At 33.7% G+C, this 21,663-nt stretch overlaps 3 protein-coding genes across 3 annotated transcripts; 2 read left to right on the forward strand and 1 right to left on the reverse strand.

Annotated features, from left to right (window-relative positions):
- The first annotated feature begins 4,875 nt into the window (after positions 1-4,875).
- LOC123205519 (probable trehalose-phosphate phosphatase D) lies at positions 4,876-7,414 on the forward strand. Its single transcript, XM_044622488.1, has 11 exons — positions 4,876-5,412; positions 5,531-5,671; positions 5,769-5,840; positions 5,947-6,039; positions 6,139-6,195; positions 6,295-6,396; positions 6,474-6,551; positions 6,631-6,700; positions 6,789-6,859; positions 6,936-7,028; positions 7,117-7,414. Exons 1-11 carry the CDS (start codon positions 5,149-5,151, stop codon positions 7,174-7,176), a joined length of 1,101 nt encoding a protein of 366 aa, XP_044478423.1. The 5' UTR covers positions 4,876-5,148; the 3' UTR covers positions 7,177-7,414.
- A 7,117-nt stretch (positions 7,415-14,531) lies between these two features.
- On the forward strand, positions 14,532-15,763 carry LOC123205499 (F-box protein AUF2-like). Its single transcript, XM_044622459.1, has one exon. The coding sequence runs from the start codon at positions 14,659-14,661 to the stop codon at positions 15,622-15,624; it is 966 nt and encodes a 321-aa protein (XP_044478394.1). The 5' UTR covers positions 14,532-14,658; the 3' UTR covers positions 15,625-15,763.
- A 216-nt stretch (positions 15,764-15,979) lies between these two features.
- LOC123205498 lies at positions 15,980-18,133 on the reverse strand. The gene is made up of 2 exons (XM_044622457.1): positions 17,078-18,133; positions 15,980-16,157 (listed from the first exon to the last, which is right to left on the reverse strand). The coding sequence occupies exons 1-2, from the start codon at positions 18,063-18,065 to the stop codon at positions 16,111-16,113; spliced, it is 1,035 nt and encodes a 344-aa protein (XP_044478392.1). The 5' UTR covers positions 18,066-18,133; the 3' UTR covers positions 15,980-16,110.
- Positions 18,134-21,663: the final 3,530 nt, after the last annotated feature.

Consider the following 21,663-nt stretch of genomic DNA (forward strand, 5'->3'; position numbering starts at 1 on the left):
ATTAGCTCCATGAAAGTGATCCTTAAAGAACATTTACATTCTGCTCTAGGCCCTCCAGTGAAGCTCCCGATGACACATCTAAAAATTTGGCAAAGGCCAAAAGACTTATTCCCACTTACAGATATATATTAGGCTTATAAGTACGAAAATTAAAACTCATGTTACATAAAATTAAATGATTTGTGTTAAAGTCCAATCTACCACACTTCTGTACTACTCACTTATGTTGTTTTTATTTGATGTGAGACTCTTTAACTCCAACACAATTTCTTAAGTGCAACCACCATAGGTCATTTAATTATGTGTGTTTCTACCTAGTATTCAGGATCAAGTTAGACTGTTAGACCTACACATTATGGGTGTGTTTCTATTTAGTATCCAGGATCAAATTAGGCTTTTAGACCCATCCATTGGATTTTAGACTTGATACCATGTAAAAATATATTGGATCTATAAGTGTGGAGATCGAAACTTTTATTATACAAAACCAATTAACTTGTGTTAAGGTCTAATCTATCACACTTATATATCACTCATTTATATTTTTTTTATTTGATGTAAGACTCTTTAGTCTCCAACTCCACCCAAGGTATAATGCATTCTCAAACTTTCATTTATTAAATTTTGAAAATCTAAATATTTACTTGTCTGTTAAATTTTGTTGTTACTATGAAAGATAAAACTGTCATTTATAAATTTTATTTAAAGAAAAAAATTTATCTCCTTTTCTCACTTTAGTTTTTGAAAACTAACAGTTTTGTTTATAACTTAGTTTTAAAAAGTTACTTTTTAATCCTACCGTTGATTGACGTGAAATCAATTGTATATTTTAAACTTTGGGGAGAGCGAGCAACTATTAATCTTAAAATATGAAAATTTTGGATGGAGTGGTGGAAAAGTAATTTTTTTAAAACTAAGTTATGAAAGAATTATTAGTTTTCAAAATTAAAGTAGAAAAAATGAGATAAATTTTTCTTTCTTTAAATAAAATTATTAAATAACAATTTTACTTCTAACAATAATAATGAAATTTAATAGATATGTGAGTATTTAAAATTTTAAAACTTAACAAATAAAAGTTTGAAGATACACTAAACCTTGGGTGAGAATAAGTCTTTCAGGCTTTGGCGAAAACGAATATTTATTAGTAGATTGATTTTGACACCCTTTTTAAGTAATGTATATTCGTTTCACATCTTGGAATTTTTTACTTTACTAATAAATCAAAAACATATTCTTAATAATAAAAGTGGGACAACTATATGAAGGCCACGTGAGATTTCACTAGTCAGAGCCAGGCTGGTTGCTGAAGAAAGAAAGGAATTATGAAACCCACGAGGATTTAATGCTTAGAATTAACAACAAAAACCAATGAAACATTGTCTTACACACATGCTTTTATCTTAAAAATGAAGACATTTAATTGAAAGCCTACCAATTAGATAGATATCAGAGTCAAATTCCTAACTAATGAGATTCGGTTTCCTGAACAATGAATGATGCATCAAAGTAGAAAGTTTTAACTTAGTAAAAGATTCGTGCGAAAGTTATTCTCAAGACTAAGGCAAGGTGGTTGCGTTTTTCGGGCATTAATATAAAGATTTTGATGGCCTTAAAATCTAACTTTAGCTTGCCTAACTCTCTCCTTTTGACATTCTTCAACCGCCCCAACTTTGAATTTCAATCTCCCCATAACGTGCTAATTGCTTAAACGCATCTCCCAAGCCCTCCTGGTTTGACCATCTACATATATTTATATTCAAGATGCCTATGCTTTGCAAAAGGTAGAGTAATACATTCTACATTCAAATCTGCACATTCAATAAATTTAACCACAGAAAATGTAAAAATGGAATACAGCAATGATTTTGGAAACTTCCACCGTCTTTTTTTGTAGTCCTTGTCAACGTTTTTCATAATATAATTATGATAGTCTAAAAGAAGGATACATGAACGTAAGCTGTAAAAGTTTCTTTTAAAACAGGAAAGGCCTTTGTCCGTTTCCATGAATGCAATAATACATCAATTAAAGGGCAATTATGTTGAGATCATCAGCCGACTAAATGAAAAGAAAAGCCATGCATGCGCGAACACCCAATACCTAATGTAGAGACGAAACAAGCTGCTGTTTTCATTTGAAACTACAAGAGGTTAGGTTTGGAGCCGCTTGTTTCACAAAACTTTACAAGGGGCGGCGTCATCTTAATAATTTGCCAATTGCCATGCATAAACTTTGTTGTTCAATCATGTGTTTGTAAAAATGACACAAGAATGGGTTTCCCACAAGGTCAAGTTACCCTAAAAGTCTAAATTGATGAATAGTCAAATAAATTGCATGCATGAAACATGTGCATGAGTAAATAATAAAATAAAGGCCAAAGGACTCTTAAAATTAGTGTTTTTCCAAAATTTTATCTATTAATTTTAAAAATCTCAAACATCTATCTATTTATTAATTATTGCAGTTAATGTTAGAGATAAAATTATTATTTAACAAAAATATTTGAAAAAACTAAAACTTTCCTGTATATTCCCTACAAGTTTAAAAATCTAACAATTTCCTCTCCCTTACCACCAGCACCCCCACCCAAGGTTTGAAAAATCATTATTTTCCCCCTAGGGTTCTAATCTCCTCTTTCAAACAACAATCTCTTCTTCGGCCATTGGCGTTCTCTCTCCTGGACTTTTTGTTGCCCTCCCCTGGCCGTCTTCTTATTTGATGAAGACAATTTCGTCTTAGTTTCCAACAAAGATGGTGGGGAGCCTGGGAGGAAAAGAAAAAATTGATGACTGGAGAAAGGATATTTGCCGAAGAGAGGGGATCAAAACTTTAGAGGGTGATTTTTCAAACCTTGAATGAGGAAAAATTATTAAATTTTTAAACTTTTGGAAGGAAATGTAATAAATTTTTTGTTTTTTAAAATATTTTTGTTAAATAATAATTTTATTCTGATACTAATTACAAAAATTAATAAATAATTAAGTGTTTAAAATTTTCTAAGTTAATAGATAAAACTTTAAGAAAACACTAATCTTTGGGGAGAATAAATTCTTTAACCTTAAAGAAATGAAAAGTTGTAACAAAGGTTTTTTTTTACCAGCACCTGGCAATTATATTATTCAGTCGAAACTTAGAATAATAAAAAATATTGAGAGTGGTCCTTCGCCGTTTTCTGAACTCCATTAGTGCCATTTATATAAGATAGTGGTGGAGAGGGGTCCCCTCCCAGCAGTTTCTATCTGAATATTTAGAAGAAGAGTGTGACATGTCCATAAATCAAATAATTTTATATATAAATAATAACGTATTATTAAATAATTAGATAATTTTAATTTAAAGATAAAATAATAATTAATTATATGTAAAATTATATATATTATTTATATAAATAATTTTATTATTAAAAAATAGTATTAGGCAAATTATATTTATGGAAAACATTTTAAATTGAAATGGTAAAAGATTTGATCCTCAATTTGGTAAGATTTGCAAAGAAAACCCACTCAAGTTTAAAGTTTAAACGGGTAATATGTTAGAAAGTATAATTGTATGATAAGACATAATTTAAATATTCAAAGTAAGTTAGATAGACCGAAATAATAATAATTAAAACAAGGTGATATAAATATAATTTTAAATATATAATGAAATACTTAGATAAAATATTATTATGTTATTAGATATTAATTTATTATTATTTTAAAATTATTTAATTATATAATAATATATTATTTATGTATTAATTTTATAATATATACATAATTTTATTAATAGTTTTATTTAAAATAATAATAATAAAATTATGTATATTTATTTTAAATACATAAATATGTATATATTTATAAGTGTTATCACATGATTAAATGATTTTGAATTAAAAATAAAATAATATCTAATTATATAATAATATATATAAGTATATATACATTCAAATATTCAAATGTAGTTTTACTCTAATAATAATAATTAATATAATAATATTATATGTATAATTTTATATATAAAATATATCACTATATAATTAAATATTATATTATTTATAGGCTAAACGACTATTTCCCACCCAAGGTATGCTGTAATGACAAGTTTCTACCCTTTAACTATGGAAACACCAAATACCCACCCATGACCGGTTAAATTTAACAGAACCCTAACGCCTAAAAATTTTATCTCTTTTTGCCCCCCTAAACTTTAAAAACTAAAATTTTCCCTCAGCCTAAGTTTTAAAAAATGGCAGTTTCACCCTAGGTTCGGTTGAAATCTCCGACGACCTCTCTGACTCCATTGCCGATGGCCTCTCCCTCTCGAAGCATCCTCTCCTTCCAGCGATCTCTTTCCTCCCATTTGGAGGGCTAATCGGCGTCGGAGACGCCTTGGGAGACGAAAAACTTCGTCGGCGAAGACGGAGTTCCAGACGAAGTTCTTCGTTTCCCAAGGCATCTCCAATGCCGATCAATCCTTCAAATGAGAGGAAAGAGATCGCTGAAAGGAGAGGATGTCTCAGGAGAGAGAGGCCGTCGGTAATAGAGCCGGAGATTTCAAAACCAAACCCTAGGGTGAAACTGCCATTTTTTAAAACTTAGACTGGGGAAAAATTTTAGTTTTCAAAGTTTAGGAGGATAAAAATAGATTATATTTTAGTTTATTTTTTAATATTATAGAGAAAATGATGATTTTACCCTTACCACTGTTATTTTTAACTAGTCATGGGTGAGTATTTGGTGTTTCTATAGTTAAATGATAGAAACTTGTCATTACAACATATCTTGGATGGAAAATAGTTGTTTGGCCTTATTTATTGTTTGGCCTTATTTATACATAAAATTATACAGAGAGAGTGGGCTCAGAAAAGGGTGGTCCCTATAGTATGTGGTGGAAAAGTACCGGTAGCCCAGAAAACGGGTTGTTTCGTCCGTTAGTGCCGTGAAAGAAAGTTTATAAATTGACCAGCCACCTCCCCAGTTGTCACTCGTTAGCTTTGTGTTTAGTGCGCGACTGATTTTCAACTTTTTTAACACTTAAAACCTCCCTTCTTTCTCTCCTCCCCTCACCTCACCTGCTCAAAACAAATCTTTCTTCTTCTTCTTCTTCTTCTTCTTTCTGTTTCTCTGTTTTTGCTCAATACTCTGTTTTCTTGTTTAGAAAACATGACTAATCAAAATGTGATGCTTTCTGAATCCAAGCCAACTATTGGGGTCAAGATTACACTCACCTTGTCCAACTCTGCTCTATTCTCACAGCCATCGCCTGCTGGCTACATCACCATATCTCGAAAGAAGCTCTTGAAAAAACTTGATGATGAAGGAGGTACCAAACTCAATGCTTGGGTCGACTCTATGAGAGACTCTTCTCCTACTCGTGCCAAGTCCACTGCTTCTGTAACCGAAACTGAAGAGCAAACTTCTTGGATTGTACGTACATATGACTGATCTCTTGTACTTCTTATTACTATACACACACACACACACACACACATATTGGCGGATTTCTCGAACATTGCTGAACTTTGTTTTTTGTTCTTCGTAATAGGCTCATCATCCATCAGCTTTAAGCAAGTTTGAGGAGATTGTGAATGCTTCCAAAGGGAAGAAATTAGTCATGTTTCTTGACTACGACGGTACCCTGGCACCTATTGTTGAAGACCCGGATCGAGCTTTCATGACCAACGAGGTTTGTTCTGTTTTCACCTCTCCCTCTCTCTCTCTCTCTCTGATACTTTCATTTTTATTCTGTCAATTATAAATACTGAAAAGTCCTTGAAATACAGATGCGAGAAGCTGTAAGGGACGTCGCCAGATATTTTCCCACAGCTATAGTGACCGGGAGATGCCGAGATAAGGTACATTTTTTTCATCACCATTCACAAGTCCTCATTAAATTTTCTTCTCCTGATTTTCGATTGTATTATGTTAATCTAACGTTGTTTCAACACCGCAAATTTGCAGGTTTTCAGCTTTGTAAAATTAGCAGAGCTTTACTACGCAGGAAGCCATGGCATGGACATCGAGGGGCCATCCAAAAGTCGTAAATACAAGAAGGTGTGTGAATGATCAAAGCTAAACTTGTACACTTGATGTAAAAGACTTTCGTTTTTGTTCATTATTTTGAATGGTTTTTTTCTTATTTTGAACTCCCAGGGTAATCAAGGAGTTCTCTTTCAACCGGCCAGCGAATTCCTCCCCATGATTGACGAGGTTTGTTTTCTTCTACCAACCTGTTGAAAATGGTAAGAGAGAGCAGTATGCATGCATGGGAGATTTATGTAATTTTGTATCATCTTTTTCCACATTCAGGTTTACAAAACCCTGTTAGAAAAAACAAAATCAATTCCAGGGGCTAAGGTTGAAAACAACAAGTTTTGTCTCTCCGTACACTTTCGCTGTGTTGATGAAAAGGTACAAATCAAACCCACATATCTGGTAACAATTTTTACACATTTTTTAGGCTAATATTTGCTTTGTTTGTTTAACAGAGCTGGGGTGCATTAGTTGAGGATGTTAGATTAGTTCTTAATGAGTATCCAAAGCTGAAACTAACTCAAGGAAGAAAGGTAGGCTATTGATCATGATTTTCCACCAGACAAAAAAAATAATAAAGTAATCTGATTAACTCTTCATTGGTTCCAACAGGTGCTGGAGATCCGCCCAACAATAAAATGGGACAAAGGCAGAGCCCTTGAGTTCTTGCTAGAGGCATTAGGTGGGCATATGTTCCTTGCTTTAATTAATATTGTTATCTTCATTGGAGTTTTCGTAATTAATATTGTTGGTTAATTGGGGTTCTTCAGGATATGCCAATTCTAAAGATGTTGTACCAGTTTACATTGGCGATGATCGAACTGATGAGGATGCCTTCAAGGTATCAAATTTTCTTCTAAACAGATTAAATATTCTTAATTTTATTCACCCTTTTTCTAACCTACCCATTATTGTAGGTTTTGCGCGATAGAGGACAGGGCTTTGGGATTCTTGTTTCTAAAGTTCCCAAGGATACAAATGCTTCCTATTCTCTCCAAGAACCATCCGAGGTAGATTATTTTTCCTTGTTGATTCGGTGTTTTCTTAGTTATTTTCCAGGATGCAAGTTAGGCTAATATTCTACTACTGATTTTACAGGTGAATGCATTTTTGCGGCGTTTGGTAGATTGGAAGCGCTTCTCTCTACGCCAACAGTAATATGTTTGTAAAGATTAAGAAATTGATCAATCCCACCAACCGAAATTGGTTTTAAGGGTGGATTATTGTATTAATTTTTCTTGTTCGGAAATTTTAAAATGGCAAATGTGAAAAAAAAATCCCGAAATTTGGAAGCGTTTGTTCGCTTCTTCTCTCTTAGAAGTTGTACATTCTTTTTATTTTACTTTTATCGGAAATTAACAAAAAAAAAAAAAGAGGTTCTCACCATCTTGAAACATGTTTGATGTTTTTTAATACTGCGAGGAATCCGGTGATGAAATTGAAGTGTGAATCTTTGAACTCGGTTGTGTCCACACGAGCCACCGTTGCATTATTTAATGCACAGCATCGTAGAGATGCCCTGGAAAGTCAGCCAGCTTGGCTCTTTATTAAATGCTTCTATGTATTTGTATGTATCAACTTCCGGTGCTTCTAAGTTCATAGTTGACAACACAAACCACGGATATCATATTAGTCTTTCGTTATCAATTTGATAGGTCTGAAATTTTAACCCTGATGATGATGTTATATGTGTTATGAATTTATATACGAGATAACATGAAATTAAGATTGAATTTGAATTGAACCAAACTCGAATAGAATGAAGTTGGTTTGCAAGAGAGTTTAGCTCGATTCGGTTTAACTCAACCCATGTTTGACTCTCTTCATAGATTAGAAGTTCATGTTTGGCTTCTATTCGTGTAGACAAGCCGAACTTAGGGTAAGCTTGCCAATCTCGTTCGTTCGAATTTAGTTCACTTGTGATTCATGCAGTGTAGTTTAAAATTTTTTTTAAATATATTTTAGTTTGAACTCAGGTTCGTTTATGTCAAGCTCGAGTTTGGGCTCATGATTGTTTTCAAATATATTTTTGTTTGAATTCGTATATGTCAGACTCGAGTTTGGGTTCATTCGAGCAAGCTTGCTTCAAATTCAGCCCCATATGAAATATAACCTGAAGAAGTAGCATGAAGAGCAAAAGAAAAAGCATTATGTATAAGAGAGTATAAGTTTAAGTCTTCTCTGATAATATATTAAAATCAAACTCTTGACTTACTTAAATTAATGATTGTGGGTTTCAGCCCAATTTGATGGTTTAACTCAAGTGGAATTCACCGTTACATACAAAAAAAAAAAAAGAAATATATTTGCATGGCAAATAAAACTTGTCAATACTTCAACAAATAAGAAAGTCATATCATGGAATTCGCCTAATTATCTCTGAAAACAGCACTTTGTAGCAGATTAACGTGTTATGAATCTAATAAGGAAGTGTAAACTCCCCTAACCAAAGTGCTTCATTCATTATGACCCACAGAAGAACACATGTTTATACATGCATCTGCGGCTTTTTCTCAGAGAATAAATTAAGCAACTAGTAGTTAAATGATGCTTTATTTTTAGCAGAGTGATTAATAGAGAGATTAGGCAGCCTTGATCGATGGGATGGGACAATGTTCATATGAATACACAGTTTTCTAAATCAAATATTTATATTAAGTTAAGACAGCTAGAAGTTTGTATACAAATAAAGAAGGGGAAGAAGTGATAAAAGTTGAAAATGATATTGACACCAAAGCCATTGCTTACAAAACAGAAAAATAGACCTAAACCATTGGGCACTTAGATTTTAGAGAGCCCACCTCAAAAGATTAAAGGAATCTAAAAGCTGTATTTAAATGGATGAAAAAACTTAAATTAATGGTTATTTTCAGAGAGTTAGGTGGTGAAAGAGAAACCCACTACCAGGAAGGGTTTCCAATGGTTGAAGAAGAGTTGGAATCCACTGAAAGTGCCTGATTTGAAGAAGACACATGGATTTTTTCTACTGAGGACACCCAACATGCTTCCAAGCCATGAAACACCCTGATGATCTCCTTCTTTCATACGTGTAAAGAAATATGCCACTAGATTCAACCCATCATTGTTGCCCTAATCTCTATTAATTTAACCACTATAAACCTTTAATTATTGGTGGAAAAGGGGATCACTTCCCCATAACAACCAACTATACTACTAACCTCACTAAGTGACCACACTACTTAATATTATTAATTAATAAAGTAAACAGCTTTTATTCGCTAATCAAATCTTCATCAAATATTAACCTTGTTAGATCTTCTATAAAGTAGGTTCTCTAAAGCAATATACAATTAGCTTTTGTTGAACCCTGGCTCCCGCTCCCAAGAATATGAAATGATCTTGCTCCATTATTATATCTTTGCACTCTGTGTTTACAGCTTCAACCCATGACCTGGAACAGTACTTTTGAGCTCATGCAGGCTTATATTAATATTTAAACATATATAGATCTAGTTTCCATATGTTTTTGCTCTACAGAGATGCTCCTTGCAAACTGTTTTTGCCATGAAGATACTCACCAATAATGGTTTCTTGTAAACGTGTCAATCTAAGCTACTGGTTAATGGTCCCGGCATAGAGGGTTGAGCGCTGCTCGGCAGAGTGGTTCATTTTCAAATAAAGAATCATAATTTCGTACCAAAGTCTGGTCAATGTTGGGCTGTTCTCAACAATGGCATATAATTGATTCCCATGTGATCAAGGCGATGACATTGTTACAGGGAGCAAATTTATTAGCTGTCTCGTTTTTCTGTAAAAAAATATGGATTTGTTTCTTCGTTCGCACGCACTTGCACCATTATTGGAGGATAACTCTCTGACAGATGACTGCAGTAACCAAATGAACCTCCATTTTTTTCCCAGCAGTATTATAAAATATTATTAATGTATGCACCAGGTTTTCAGCTTTTAATCCTTTAACTAAGAGAAAGCGGTCGTTTTAAATATTGATGATGATGACTAATCCTAATCAGCTGTGCATAGAATATTTTCTACTTGTCAAACTAACGAGGCAGGACCAGGGACCCTATGTTGCCACTTATTTTGTTTTATTTATATTGAGATTGACTCTGCAAAGGTTCCTTTCTTTCTTTCTTTCTTTTTTTTTCTCTACTGGTTACCACTGTTGCCATGTGTAATCTGTTATTCAAGTAATAGAGTATGGAACTCATGTTCAGCTTCAGCCATTACTGAATCCCAATGCACATATTGGTAGAGCTCCAAAAGTTTATTGAAAGCATCTAAGTGATCATGTAGATCACCAGTTCCATTGAATGCAATAATTGATGGTGCCTTGAAGCCATTTGTTAGTGGATCATGGCGTTCGAAGAGGGTAAATAGGAATTCTATGACTTTAATTTTTGGCTCATCCTTCTAGATGGTTAGTCTGTCAAGGGATAGTTTTAGCCCATGTAGTTGGATATCTGCTGAGTTTATCTTGACCACTTTCTTTAAAGAGACCCGTGGGACATTTAAGAGGTTGCAAAGATCTTGCCCTTGGATTTGGTAACAGAGGTAACGTAATCTATCAAAGACACTTCTTGAGTTGTCTTGTAGTGGCAACAAGTAGATTGTGGCCCGGCAAGGAGACGCAAGGCTCGATGTCTTGTGACCTGAGTTAACATTTATAAGTCGTGGGTTGACACCTTAATGTTAATTGACATTATTATGATATAAGTTATGCTTTGTATATCATTGGTTGACGTTGTCATGATATGAGTTACATAAATCACATTGTCTAGACAATGAGTATGCTTTACGTGTCATTGGTTAGTTCTGTCATGGTGTGAATTAGGGGTTGCATGTCATCAAACAACACTGTTGTTACATGAGTTAGAATCTACACATTCTACATTAGTGTAGTGACGAGGATTGTTAATTTTATTGTGTAAGTATTTTTTTGCACGTTAGAGAAGGGAAAAACACCCTTAGCCCAGGGCACCCTGCCTGCCTGTGTCTCTATTGGCAGAAACCTGGACTGGTCATGCAAGAACCTTGGGACCTCATGACAACTATTGATCTTGAGGAAAACGGGTCCCCACTTTTGTTGATGGGGCAGCAATATCCAAATGCTGGATCAAAATGGTGATGACATTACCACCATTGGCATCCTTTAATTACAAATGTTCGTTAGGTGTGATAAATTCCAACTATTAAAGCAAATTGTTTTCCAGAGGCAAGATCCAGTGGCCCCGGTCTTGGAGGAGGAGTGACATTGTGGCTGGGATTAAATTTATCATTCACTTGGTATCACTTATAGTTCTTTTAGTTCTTCTTCCATAGGTCATAGAGAAAAAGAGCTTTACAGAAGATTGTCAAAAGCCTGGTTGCTTTTGATGGACAGACCAAGAACTATACAGCGACTCTATTTTTAGCATCGAATTGTTGGTGTTAAAAATTGTACTGAGAAGTCCATTGAATCATGAGTATAATTCGATGCTAGGTTGTTGAGAAAAATTGTAAATCATAAGATTGCAATCAATAAAATGTCATTTTTAATATGATTCAACCTACTCTTTTGAAGCCTACATCTATGGGTATATTTTTGATTGTTTGAGTTCACAATTTGGTAGAGTAATAATAAAATATTAAAACCATTATCCTTAAGACTTTGTATAATTATTTATTTATATGTTAATTAAAAGGTAAGTTTACAAGTGTAATTATATAATTGAATATAGAGAATCGTATGTTTTTCATTTAGTATAAAGTGATTATTTTCCAATCGCGAAAAGAGTTTTAATAGAATATGATCTCATAATAATAAAAAACTATCGTCAAATGTTGAGGAGATCATAAGAAATAATTATAATTACTAAAGTTATTTTTATCCTTTTTCAGACAGAATATTTTTTGTTCACATTGTATCATAAACTAGTATATAGATAAAGATAATATGGTTGGTCTATGCATACAGTGTATATAGTTTGTCGTTATATATTTACCCATTATCTATTCGTCAAAACCTCCATGAGTTCGAGAGAAATTTGATCTCACAACCAACTTTAAAGTAAATTGGGAAATCTATGTCTTTTTCATTGAGCGAAAGTGCACCATGATGACAAGTTGTTCTCTATCACCATCCGAAATGAAATGACATTCTTGTATTGTTGTGCTTCAGTAACATGCCATTTAGATCAAATCCTAGTTTCTTCCATTATCATTTTGTTTTCTTGTGGAATTATAATCAAGTGGCCAAGTCATAAATGGACCTCCATAAAGTTTATGCAATAATGTGACGTAAATTGACTGACTGACAGTTGAGATTCATTCGTGAGCCAGATATTTGCCTCGTCTTTGTTTATCGAAAATATTCATGGGCTCCACGTACGCCAAGCCCATTTAAACTGCTGCTAAAATGGGAATCTGTCAGCTTGGGACGCAACAACACAACCCCTAAAATATATATATACACACACACATCTCAGTTGGGTTGGGCTGGGTTGGTATTTGACTCTGTCATTTCCACTCCTGCCCGCCCAATCTCATAACCATCCATGACTTATGGCTGTTTCTGCAACTGTTCTATTCAATAATACAAAATTAAAGTTGGTAATTAATACATGAATAATGATAAGGCCAAAATACTATTTCCTATCCAAGTTTTAATTTAAAATTAAATACATATTTATGATATTTTAAAAACTTAAATACTCATTTATAATAAATTTTTTATTAAAATTTTTTATTAAAATTAAAGATAAAATCGTCTTTTATTAAAAAATTTAAAAAATTAAAATTTTAGCACATTTTACTCTTTATATTTAAAAATCTCATAATTTTTTTTTCATCCAAAGTTTTCAAGTTTTGAAAAGTAATTATTTAACTCTCAAATCCTTAAAGTTTCTTTCTCCCCTTACTGACGACTATTTGTAACGACGACGACCTCTAAAAACACAACGGGAGAGTTAGAGTCACCTTTGATAGAATTCTTTTGTCTCCATCAATGAGACAAAAAGACATTATCTCTTCACTTTCGTCAATGAAGAGAATTCATCTCTGTCAATAAAGAGAAAATATCTTTTCGTCTCATTAAAGGAGACAAAGAAACTCTATTGAAGATGACTTTGACTCTCTTATTGCGTTTTCAGATGTCATCGTCATCGAAGATGGTTAAAAACTTTAGGTGGGAGGAATTGTGAGATTTTTAAATTTAAGGAGTAAAATGTGATAAATTTTAATTTTTAAAATTTTTTTAATAAATAATGACTTTCTCCCTAACCCTAACTGAGATTTTTAAAAGAAAAATTTATTATGAGTGAGTATTTAGATTTTTAAAACTCTACAAATATCTATCTATTTTTGTATTAAAACTTGGGTGAAAAATAGTAATTTTCCCTAATGATAATTTGTCTGGATTGGACAGTAATGCTTTAGTTGATCTAATGTCTAAGTAAAAACAATGTGATGATTGGTTGTTTCAATGTCTTGGTCAGACCACCAGTAGCCCCGGTGGATTGTTATTAAGGTTTATAATTGAGAGGTTATCAAATTACCCAGTAAACTTTATAAACAACTTTCAAAAATAGTTTTTGATTTTTACACTAATTCTTAAATCTCATCTTTTTTGTTCTTCACCAGAAAAGTTAGATTCTTGAGATCAGTCTAACATGGCCCATTGATATCTCTAATCTTGCATGAGTTATTAACATTCCCAAGTGTAAGCATAGTTTCTATATTAAGTGTATTGACATATTGTGTTACTCTTATATTATTTACCTTTCGTGTTTATCTTACGTGAATTCATGTTTGATTGAACACAAAAACTCAATTAATATGGTTGTTTCAAGGACTAACTTGAAATCAATCTTCGTGATAGTTTACGGATGAGGCTAATTTAGTGGTGACCGATAAGAGTAGAAAAATAGCAAAAGTAAATGAAGGGTTTTATTTGGTTTATATTTGAAATGGTGAATTGAAGATGAAAAAGAGGGTTGAGGCAGAAGAAGAGAGAGAGGCAGAGGAAGAAACAAAAAAAAGTGTGAGAGGATAATAGAGAAGGCATGTAATTTATGTATTTAGCCAATGAAAAATTATTTTAATAAAATTATACATATATATATATTTTTTATATAATTTATATATATAAATAATATATTATTAGATAATTATATAATTTTAAATTAAAAATAAAATAATTTTAGACATATAATTATGCAAAATTTGCCATGCTGATATTTTTAAAAACATGTATTAATTTTTTAAGTAAACAATTCCCCGCATGAGCCATGGCCTTTTATATGCATGCAAATAAATCTGATGAAAATTTGCACGAGTATATTTATATTCTATCTGTATAATGGAGTAGGCTTAATTATTAAACCTAACTCCACTGCCCCGCTTGCATCAACCTAATTTCACAGCTATATGTAGATAACAGCCAAACTAACCTACTCAGATTGGACGTTGATAAAGTGGCCTGTCACCAAACCCAAGACAACAGCCTGTGATTTTAAGTTAACCCCTAATGAATCTTTATATATTTAAGTTCACCGTTGTATCGATTCCACAGCCGGCACTCTTCCCATTTCAACGGTCAAATCCAAATCCAAATCCAAATTAGTTTGCAATTAAAAGGCACAGACACGTAGGGTTCTGGCGTTCACAAACGCAAAGATCTAAATGATCGACGACGCCAAAATGAACGGCTTTGATGAGCTTCCGGACTCCCTCATCCTTCTGATCTTCAACTCGGTCGCCGACGTCAAGTCCCTGATCCGCTGCCTTGCCGTCTCTAAACGTTTCAACGCACTCGTCCCGCAGACTGAATCACTCACATTAACAGTCGACCGAGTCATCTCGCCCGACTCTGACTCCGATTCACTCTTCGTCACCTTCCTTAAAATCTTCTTCAAATCTCTCCATGACCTCTTAACCACCTCAATCAAACCCCACAACCCGACCGGAACGCTGGTCCAGAACTCACCCGCCCAAATTTTAACGAAGTTCGATCGAGTCAGGAGTCTTAGGATAGAGTTGCCCGCGGGTGATCTAACTTCAGATAAAGGCTTATCTGTGAAATGGAGGGCGGAGTTCGGTAGAAGCTTAAAGAGTTGCGTGATAATCGGGTTTAAGTCGGTTTCAACGGCAGCAACTAGCGAAACTCCAGGAGAAGGAGGTGAGATGGACATTGCTGGAGGATTAAAGACCAGAGTGATGTGGACAATAAGCGCGTTAATCGCGGCTTCAGCCAGGCACTTTATGCTGGAAGAGGTGGTTAGAGAGCATGAAGAGATGGAGAGGTTAGTCCTAACTGATAGAGAAGGCGAGGGTACAGTGGTGATGGATAAACAAGGGATGAGAGAGTGTAGGTTAGGGGGGGAGCATGTTAGGGAAGGGGAATGTGAGAGGAGTCGGACGGTGGTGCCGAGTGTGAAAATGCGGATGAGACACGAACCAAAGCTGATGCTCAAGGGCGGCGTTTGGGTGGAGGGCGCCACGCTTGTGGTGGTTAGGCCGAGTGAGGGGAAAGATGACGTTGATGACAGTGAACTAGCACTGGCGGCGTTTGGTGATGGGATTCATAGAGAAGCTGCGCAGGAATTGCTTAAGAGTAGGAGTTATATGTTAGAAATGAACTCGTTTTGATGTTGGAGGAGTTTAGTTTTGTTGGGTTTTCCTTTTGTTTTAGTAATTTGTAACTACAGTTGGATTGTATGTATATAATCTTGGTTCAATATCATAAATTCCTGTAACAAGGATTGCCATCTTCTGTTACTTTTTTCAATCTCGTCTTAACAATAGTTCTTGGCCCTGGAAAATTTCATCATCATTGAGATTTACAGCAGAGATATCATCTGACAGCCAATTCTATGCACCCTGGAAAACCATTATCCAGGATCTCCAATGCCAGTAAGGTTTAGCAGGGTAGATGACATCCATGCAGGTAAAAGCCATTCATTGATTACTTAACTGCACCCTAAATGCTACATTTCAATATCCCAATTGGAAGATTAACTTGTTTCAAAGATAATTAAATGTTACATTTACATTGTATGAAAAGTGAGCCAAGAGTCTGGCATACACACTGGAGATAGAATGATAGAAGAAGATGGTCCCTTTATTCTACACACACTAAAACGTTTTACGAATGTATATTGTGAAATCAATTCTTGGGAGATCTGCACATGGAAAACACAATTAAGAAACAAATTTCGAAAACAATGCAACTCCATCCAAAAAAAAAATGATCGTTTTTCACAATCTACACAACAAAAATGAAATTATCTACTTATTTATTTTCTTTTTATCTTTTTAAATAAGAGCTGCTTCAGCACATTTCTTATACTTTATGGGTGATCTAAATATATACTTGGTCTCAAAACCTTGGGGACATATTATCTAGAATCTTGAATGCAAAAGCATTGTGTGGCTGGCAAAATTTTTACATGTCAAAGTATCAACTATTTTATATATAGAGACAAGAAAGCCACCAGCGGACATTTTCAAATTGAGGTACAAATTATATTGGATAAATCTATTCTCTTGTATCAGTTTGAAACATCTTTTCTGCGAACATTTTTCTTCGTTCAGAACATTTAAGCTGGAGTTTACAGCAGTTGAAAAGAACATCTAAGCCAGAGTACACAATACTTTGAACAAAGTTTCAGTGCTTTCACAGTACTTTAGAAAGAATTTCCATTAAATGTTCTTTAGATTCATAGATATAACAAAATTTGGTGGCTGTAAGTGCAGACATTGAATATCAGGACCACAATTCCCAATTTATTATACTTGGATGCATTAACTATAGGCTCAATCAACAAAAAACAAGTAAAAAAAGAAAATGAAACTTTATCCTTACTTTTAACACCAGATTTTCACTGGAGCAAAATTATAACTTCAAATCAATCAGCCCTCATATATCCAAAGATCAAATTTAAATCTACATTACAATTTCATTTTTTAAGAACTTGTAACCAAAAATGAATATGTTTTCCAAGTTCATTAGAATAAGGAAGCACATATCTCTGTATGAACCTTGTTTCAGATAACATTATAATGGTAACCAAACTGGTTTCCTTCTGAATTAAACTCTTACTTGCCAGTAAGTCGAAAACTTCTAGCCGAGGTTTTAATCTGTGCTCCACACTGCATAGAAGGAGTACAGGGTTGTTAGCAATAAGTGAAATACCCACATTCCCTCTTTGAAGCAGTAATTTTGTTATCTCCTCAATCTTCTTCTCAGATACAGAAAATACTTGAGGTGTGCTCCTGAATATTGAAAGAATATGATCATCACTGTATCCCAATCTCTTGAAAAGATTCAGCTTTCGATCCCAAAGCTCCCTGTTCATCGAACTTATTACTCGAATAGCAGGAAGATACATCTTAGATTTCCTATCAGATCCAATTTCATCAACTCTTTTCACAAAATACCTAATGCTCTCAGGCTTTTGAAGTAAAAATCTAGGGAAACTATAAATGTATCTAGCAATCTGCGAATTGGCAATTCCACAACTCTTCAAAATTTCTATGTTAGGTATCATGGTCTTCTCCAAATTAGATTTCAGAAACCACCCACATCTCTTTAAAAGCTTAACAGAAGCAGCATTGGATCCTAAAACACTCTTCAACGCAGAAATTGATGGTAGAATTGTATTATCCACACTTCTTGTCAAAACCCAGGGATCAGCCGTTAATATTTGAACAATGTCCGTTGATGAAAATCCCAAGTCTAGAAAAATCTTAATCTTGGGCTTAATATTATGGGCAAGATTGAGAGAGAGGATCTGAGGTGCTTTTCCAACCATTATCTCAATATGGGAATTGGGGAAACCACTTTCTTTGAGAAATGACAGCAGGGAATCCGAATTTTCAGTATTCGTTAGGTGAGTTTGGAGGGAGGAGGCTTTTAAGGCTGCTTCAGAAGAGAAACTATGCTGATTGATTAAGTAATCAGCCAAGGAAATTTTAGATTTTGAGCTAGACGACGAAGTAGAGAAGAAACGGAAAGAAACTGAATATGCAATCGGTGGTTTCCGTAGGTGCAGAGAGTTCTTCAAGTAAAGTGATATTAGGGTTTTCATTATGTGGGGTTTTGAAGAGGTTTTAGCAGCTGTTAGCAAATCAATAATACAGAGTAAAAAGAAACAAAAGTTACCTGTGATAGTGAAATGGAAAGATTCAGACTGAAACTAGGTGGTTGTCAAGATTGGGACCGAAACAAGGCAGCCGTCCCTTCAACACGAGGATCCTGTAATGCTGAGTTTTAGGGTTTAAGAGTTCCTGTGATAGACGGGAATGGGCTTATGTTGACACGTCTGAACCCAGTATGCGCCCAAAGAAGAAATGAAAATTAATCCAAACCAGGGATTGAAAAGAAAAATCTCTAAGGGGTCTCATAAAAAAGAGAATATAGGCACCAAAAACCATATTGGTGCGGTGGTTGTAAAACCTTATAAATAGATGGGTAGTTTCAGATACAACGGGTTCGGGTAAAAAGTGTCACTGTATACGGATAGTTATTTTCAAAATCCATACCTAACTCAACGGATACGAGTGAATTCACAGTACCTACTCATGAATGATTAAAATTAATGATAGTAGAGATAAAATCTCTATTTTATCTATAATAATAAAAATAAATTAAAATATAATATTTTTTTCCTCCCCTAAATTTTAGAAACTAAAAGTTTTTTCCCAATCGAAATTTTAAAAAATGATAATTTCCCCCTAAGGTTTTTAGTTTCCAAATCTCCGACTCTATTGCCGATAGTCTCTCTCTCTCGAAACTTTTTCTTTCTCCAATGATCTCTCTCTATCTATTTGGACACTCGATCAATGTCAAATGAATAGTTGAAAACAAAGAGCTTTGTCAAGAAAGACGAAGACGACAACTTCGTCTTCGTCTTCCACGACTCATTTGATGCCAATTGGGTGTCCAAATAGGTAAAGAGAGACCGTCGAGGGAGAGAAAGCTTCAGGAGGGAGAGACAACTGACAATGACATCAAAGATGACACCAGAGATTTAGAAACTAAGCCCTAGGAGAAAACTGTCATTTTTTAAAATTTAGGTTAAGGGAAAACTTTTAGTTTTTAAAGTTTAGGAGAGAAAAAAGAGATAAAACTTTAAGGGGTTAAGATTTCTTTAAATTTAATTGCTCATAGATGAGTATTTGAGATTTTCAAAGTTAAAAAAAAAGAAACTTGAGAAAATATCATACCTTGGGTGGGAAATAGTCCTTTGGCCTTTTATTTATTAAATTATTCCAGCGTACCAAAGCCAAGCCACCCTCTTCTTGTATTCCCTTTATAACTCCGTCAAAACTTCCATCTGGGTCCTTGCCTTTTTTTATTAAAAATGGACAGTAACCCACTTTACATGAAGCCCAAGACTAATATCGTTTGCACTTTGGGATCGGCTTCAAGATCGGTTCCAATGGTGGAAAAGCTATTGAGAACTGGCATGAATGTTGCTCGTTTGAACTTCTCTCATGGATACAATCAAGAAACCCTTGTTAATCTAAGAACCACCATGGTTAACACTGGTATCATTTGTGTTGTCATGCTTCACACCAAGGTATAGTTTCTTTGTTCAATATGATTTTTTAATGTTTGCTTTTGATTTGAGAATCCAAATAAAGGCGGCACATTTTTGTGACTTTAAAATCTTGATTTTGGAGTCAACCGATAAAAGATTCAAAAGAAGAAGAGCATGACAAATGGAAAATTTTATGGATGTTACTGTAGTAAAGTAATAAGATAAGTAAAAAACTGGGTTACCTATGGGTATACCCAACTCATTAAATTATGTGGTTCAAATGGATACGAATTTAAACAAATACGGGTCTAAAAACTTAATATTCATATCTATTTTTTAAATGGATACCCATAAATAATACAAGTATTCTATCCATTTTATTAGGTCTAATGGTTGTTGGTAAAAAGGAAAAATATTAGTGGCTATAAAACCTATTGACAAAATGGTTAAAATTTCATTATAAATAACAAAGTTTCTAACCTTGATCTAAAAAATTAAAAATTCCAAATAAATGACAATATAAGGTAGGGTAGGACAAGTTAGAAGTTTTCAATACAAAATTGAGTGCTCTATATATTATTGTAAGAGTAATTAACATTCTCCCACTCAAGATTTTATGCAGAAACATTTTTATATCCAGATTGTAACTCTATTAATAGAAATGAAACTGTAAAATGCACAATTACCATATAAATGACAATGTAATAGTAGGATAAGTTAGAAACTTTCAATACAAATTGAGTGCTTTATATATTATTTATTATAAGAGTAATTAACATTGTCCCGCTCAAAGTTTAAAATTAATATATTATCTCAATTCTTAATTTTATTAAGATTCAAGAGATAAAAAGGGTAAAATTGAAAGAATTTCATCAATTAAAACATAACATCAAACAGAACAACACGAGATTGAAATTTTGTATTGATTGATGTTATAATGTTTACAACAGATACTGGAGCAATGCTATGTGTATCCATTTTTGGTACACAATTCATATACACAGTGATGTGTCATCATGTAATTAGGTGATTTTAAAATATGTGTCACCATATAATAAAGAAATATCTAATCACATGATAACACCTCATCTGTGTACACAAATTGTGTACCGATAATGGGTACACATAGTTTTATTAATAAAACAATAGTTTCAGCTTTACAAATCACCATCTTATTAGTAATGGTTTCAACAAGAATTTGCAACTCATGGGTGAGTGTTTACAGGACGAAATGTGTGCAGCAGGAAAAACTCTATCAGAAAATAAAACAAACACTTCTAGTACAAGGAACAAAAGGCTCCTTATGAGTTTATTTTCAAACACCCAACATGCGTAGAATTAGCTTTGTCACTAACAAGACCACAATCAAACTCCAATCAATTACAAATATACTAATTAACTAAACTTCGTTCCATTTTCAATCAACCAAAAATCAATTCAAACCAACTTAACACAAACAAACAAATACAAACTGGACTTCACAAAGGCAGCAGATGAAAGGTGATGGGAATGTGAACAGCGACAATAGTGTTAAAAATGATGACCACAGATAACAACGTTATGGAAAAGATTGATGGACATGAATTTGGGGGTGATCGACTACGACAAAATGGTGATATCAAATTTTATGTGACAAGTGAGAGATTGACAAAAGAGAGATGAAAATTGTTGAAAATGATGGGTTTAAGGTCGAAATTCCAAGTAACAAAAATGAATGTTTTTCACATTCTACACCACAAAAATGAAAATTTCTATTTTTACTTTTCTTTTTATCTTTTTAAATAAGAGCCGCTTCAATATATTTCTTATACTTTATGGGTGATCTAAATATATACTTGGTCTCACAAAACTTGGGGACATATCATCTAGAATCTTGAATGCACAAACATGGTGTGGATTGGCAAAATTTTCAATAGTAAAAATATGAACTTTTTTATATATATAGAAAAAAAGCCAACAGCAGACATTTTCAAATTGCGGTACAAATCATCTTGGATCATTTTAATTTCCCGTATCAGTCTGAAGCATCCTTTCAGTGAACATTGTCCTTTGTTCAGAACACTTAAGCCAGAGAATACTATACTTGAAAAGAACATCTAAACCAGAGTGCACAATACTTTAAACAAACTTTCAGTGCTCTCAC

Source organism: Mangifera indica, unplaced genomic scaffold (assembly GCF_011075055.1).
Source record: "Mangifera indica cultivar Alphonso unplaced genomic scaffold, CATAS_Mindica_2.1 Un_0008, whole genome shotgun sequence".
Lineage (NCBI taxonomy): Eukaryota > Viridiplantae > Streptophyta > Magnoliopsida > Sapindales > Anacardiaceae > Mangifera > Mangifera indica.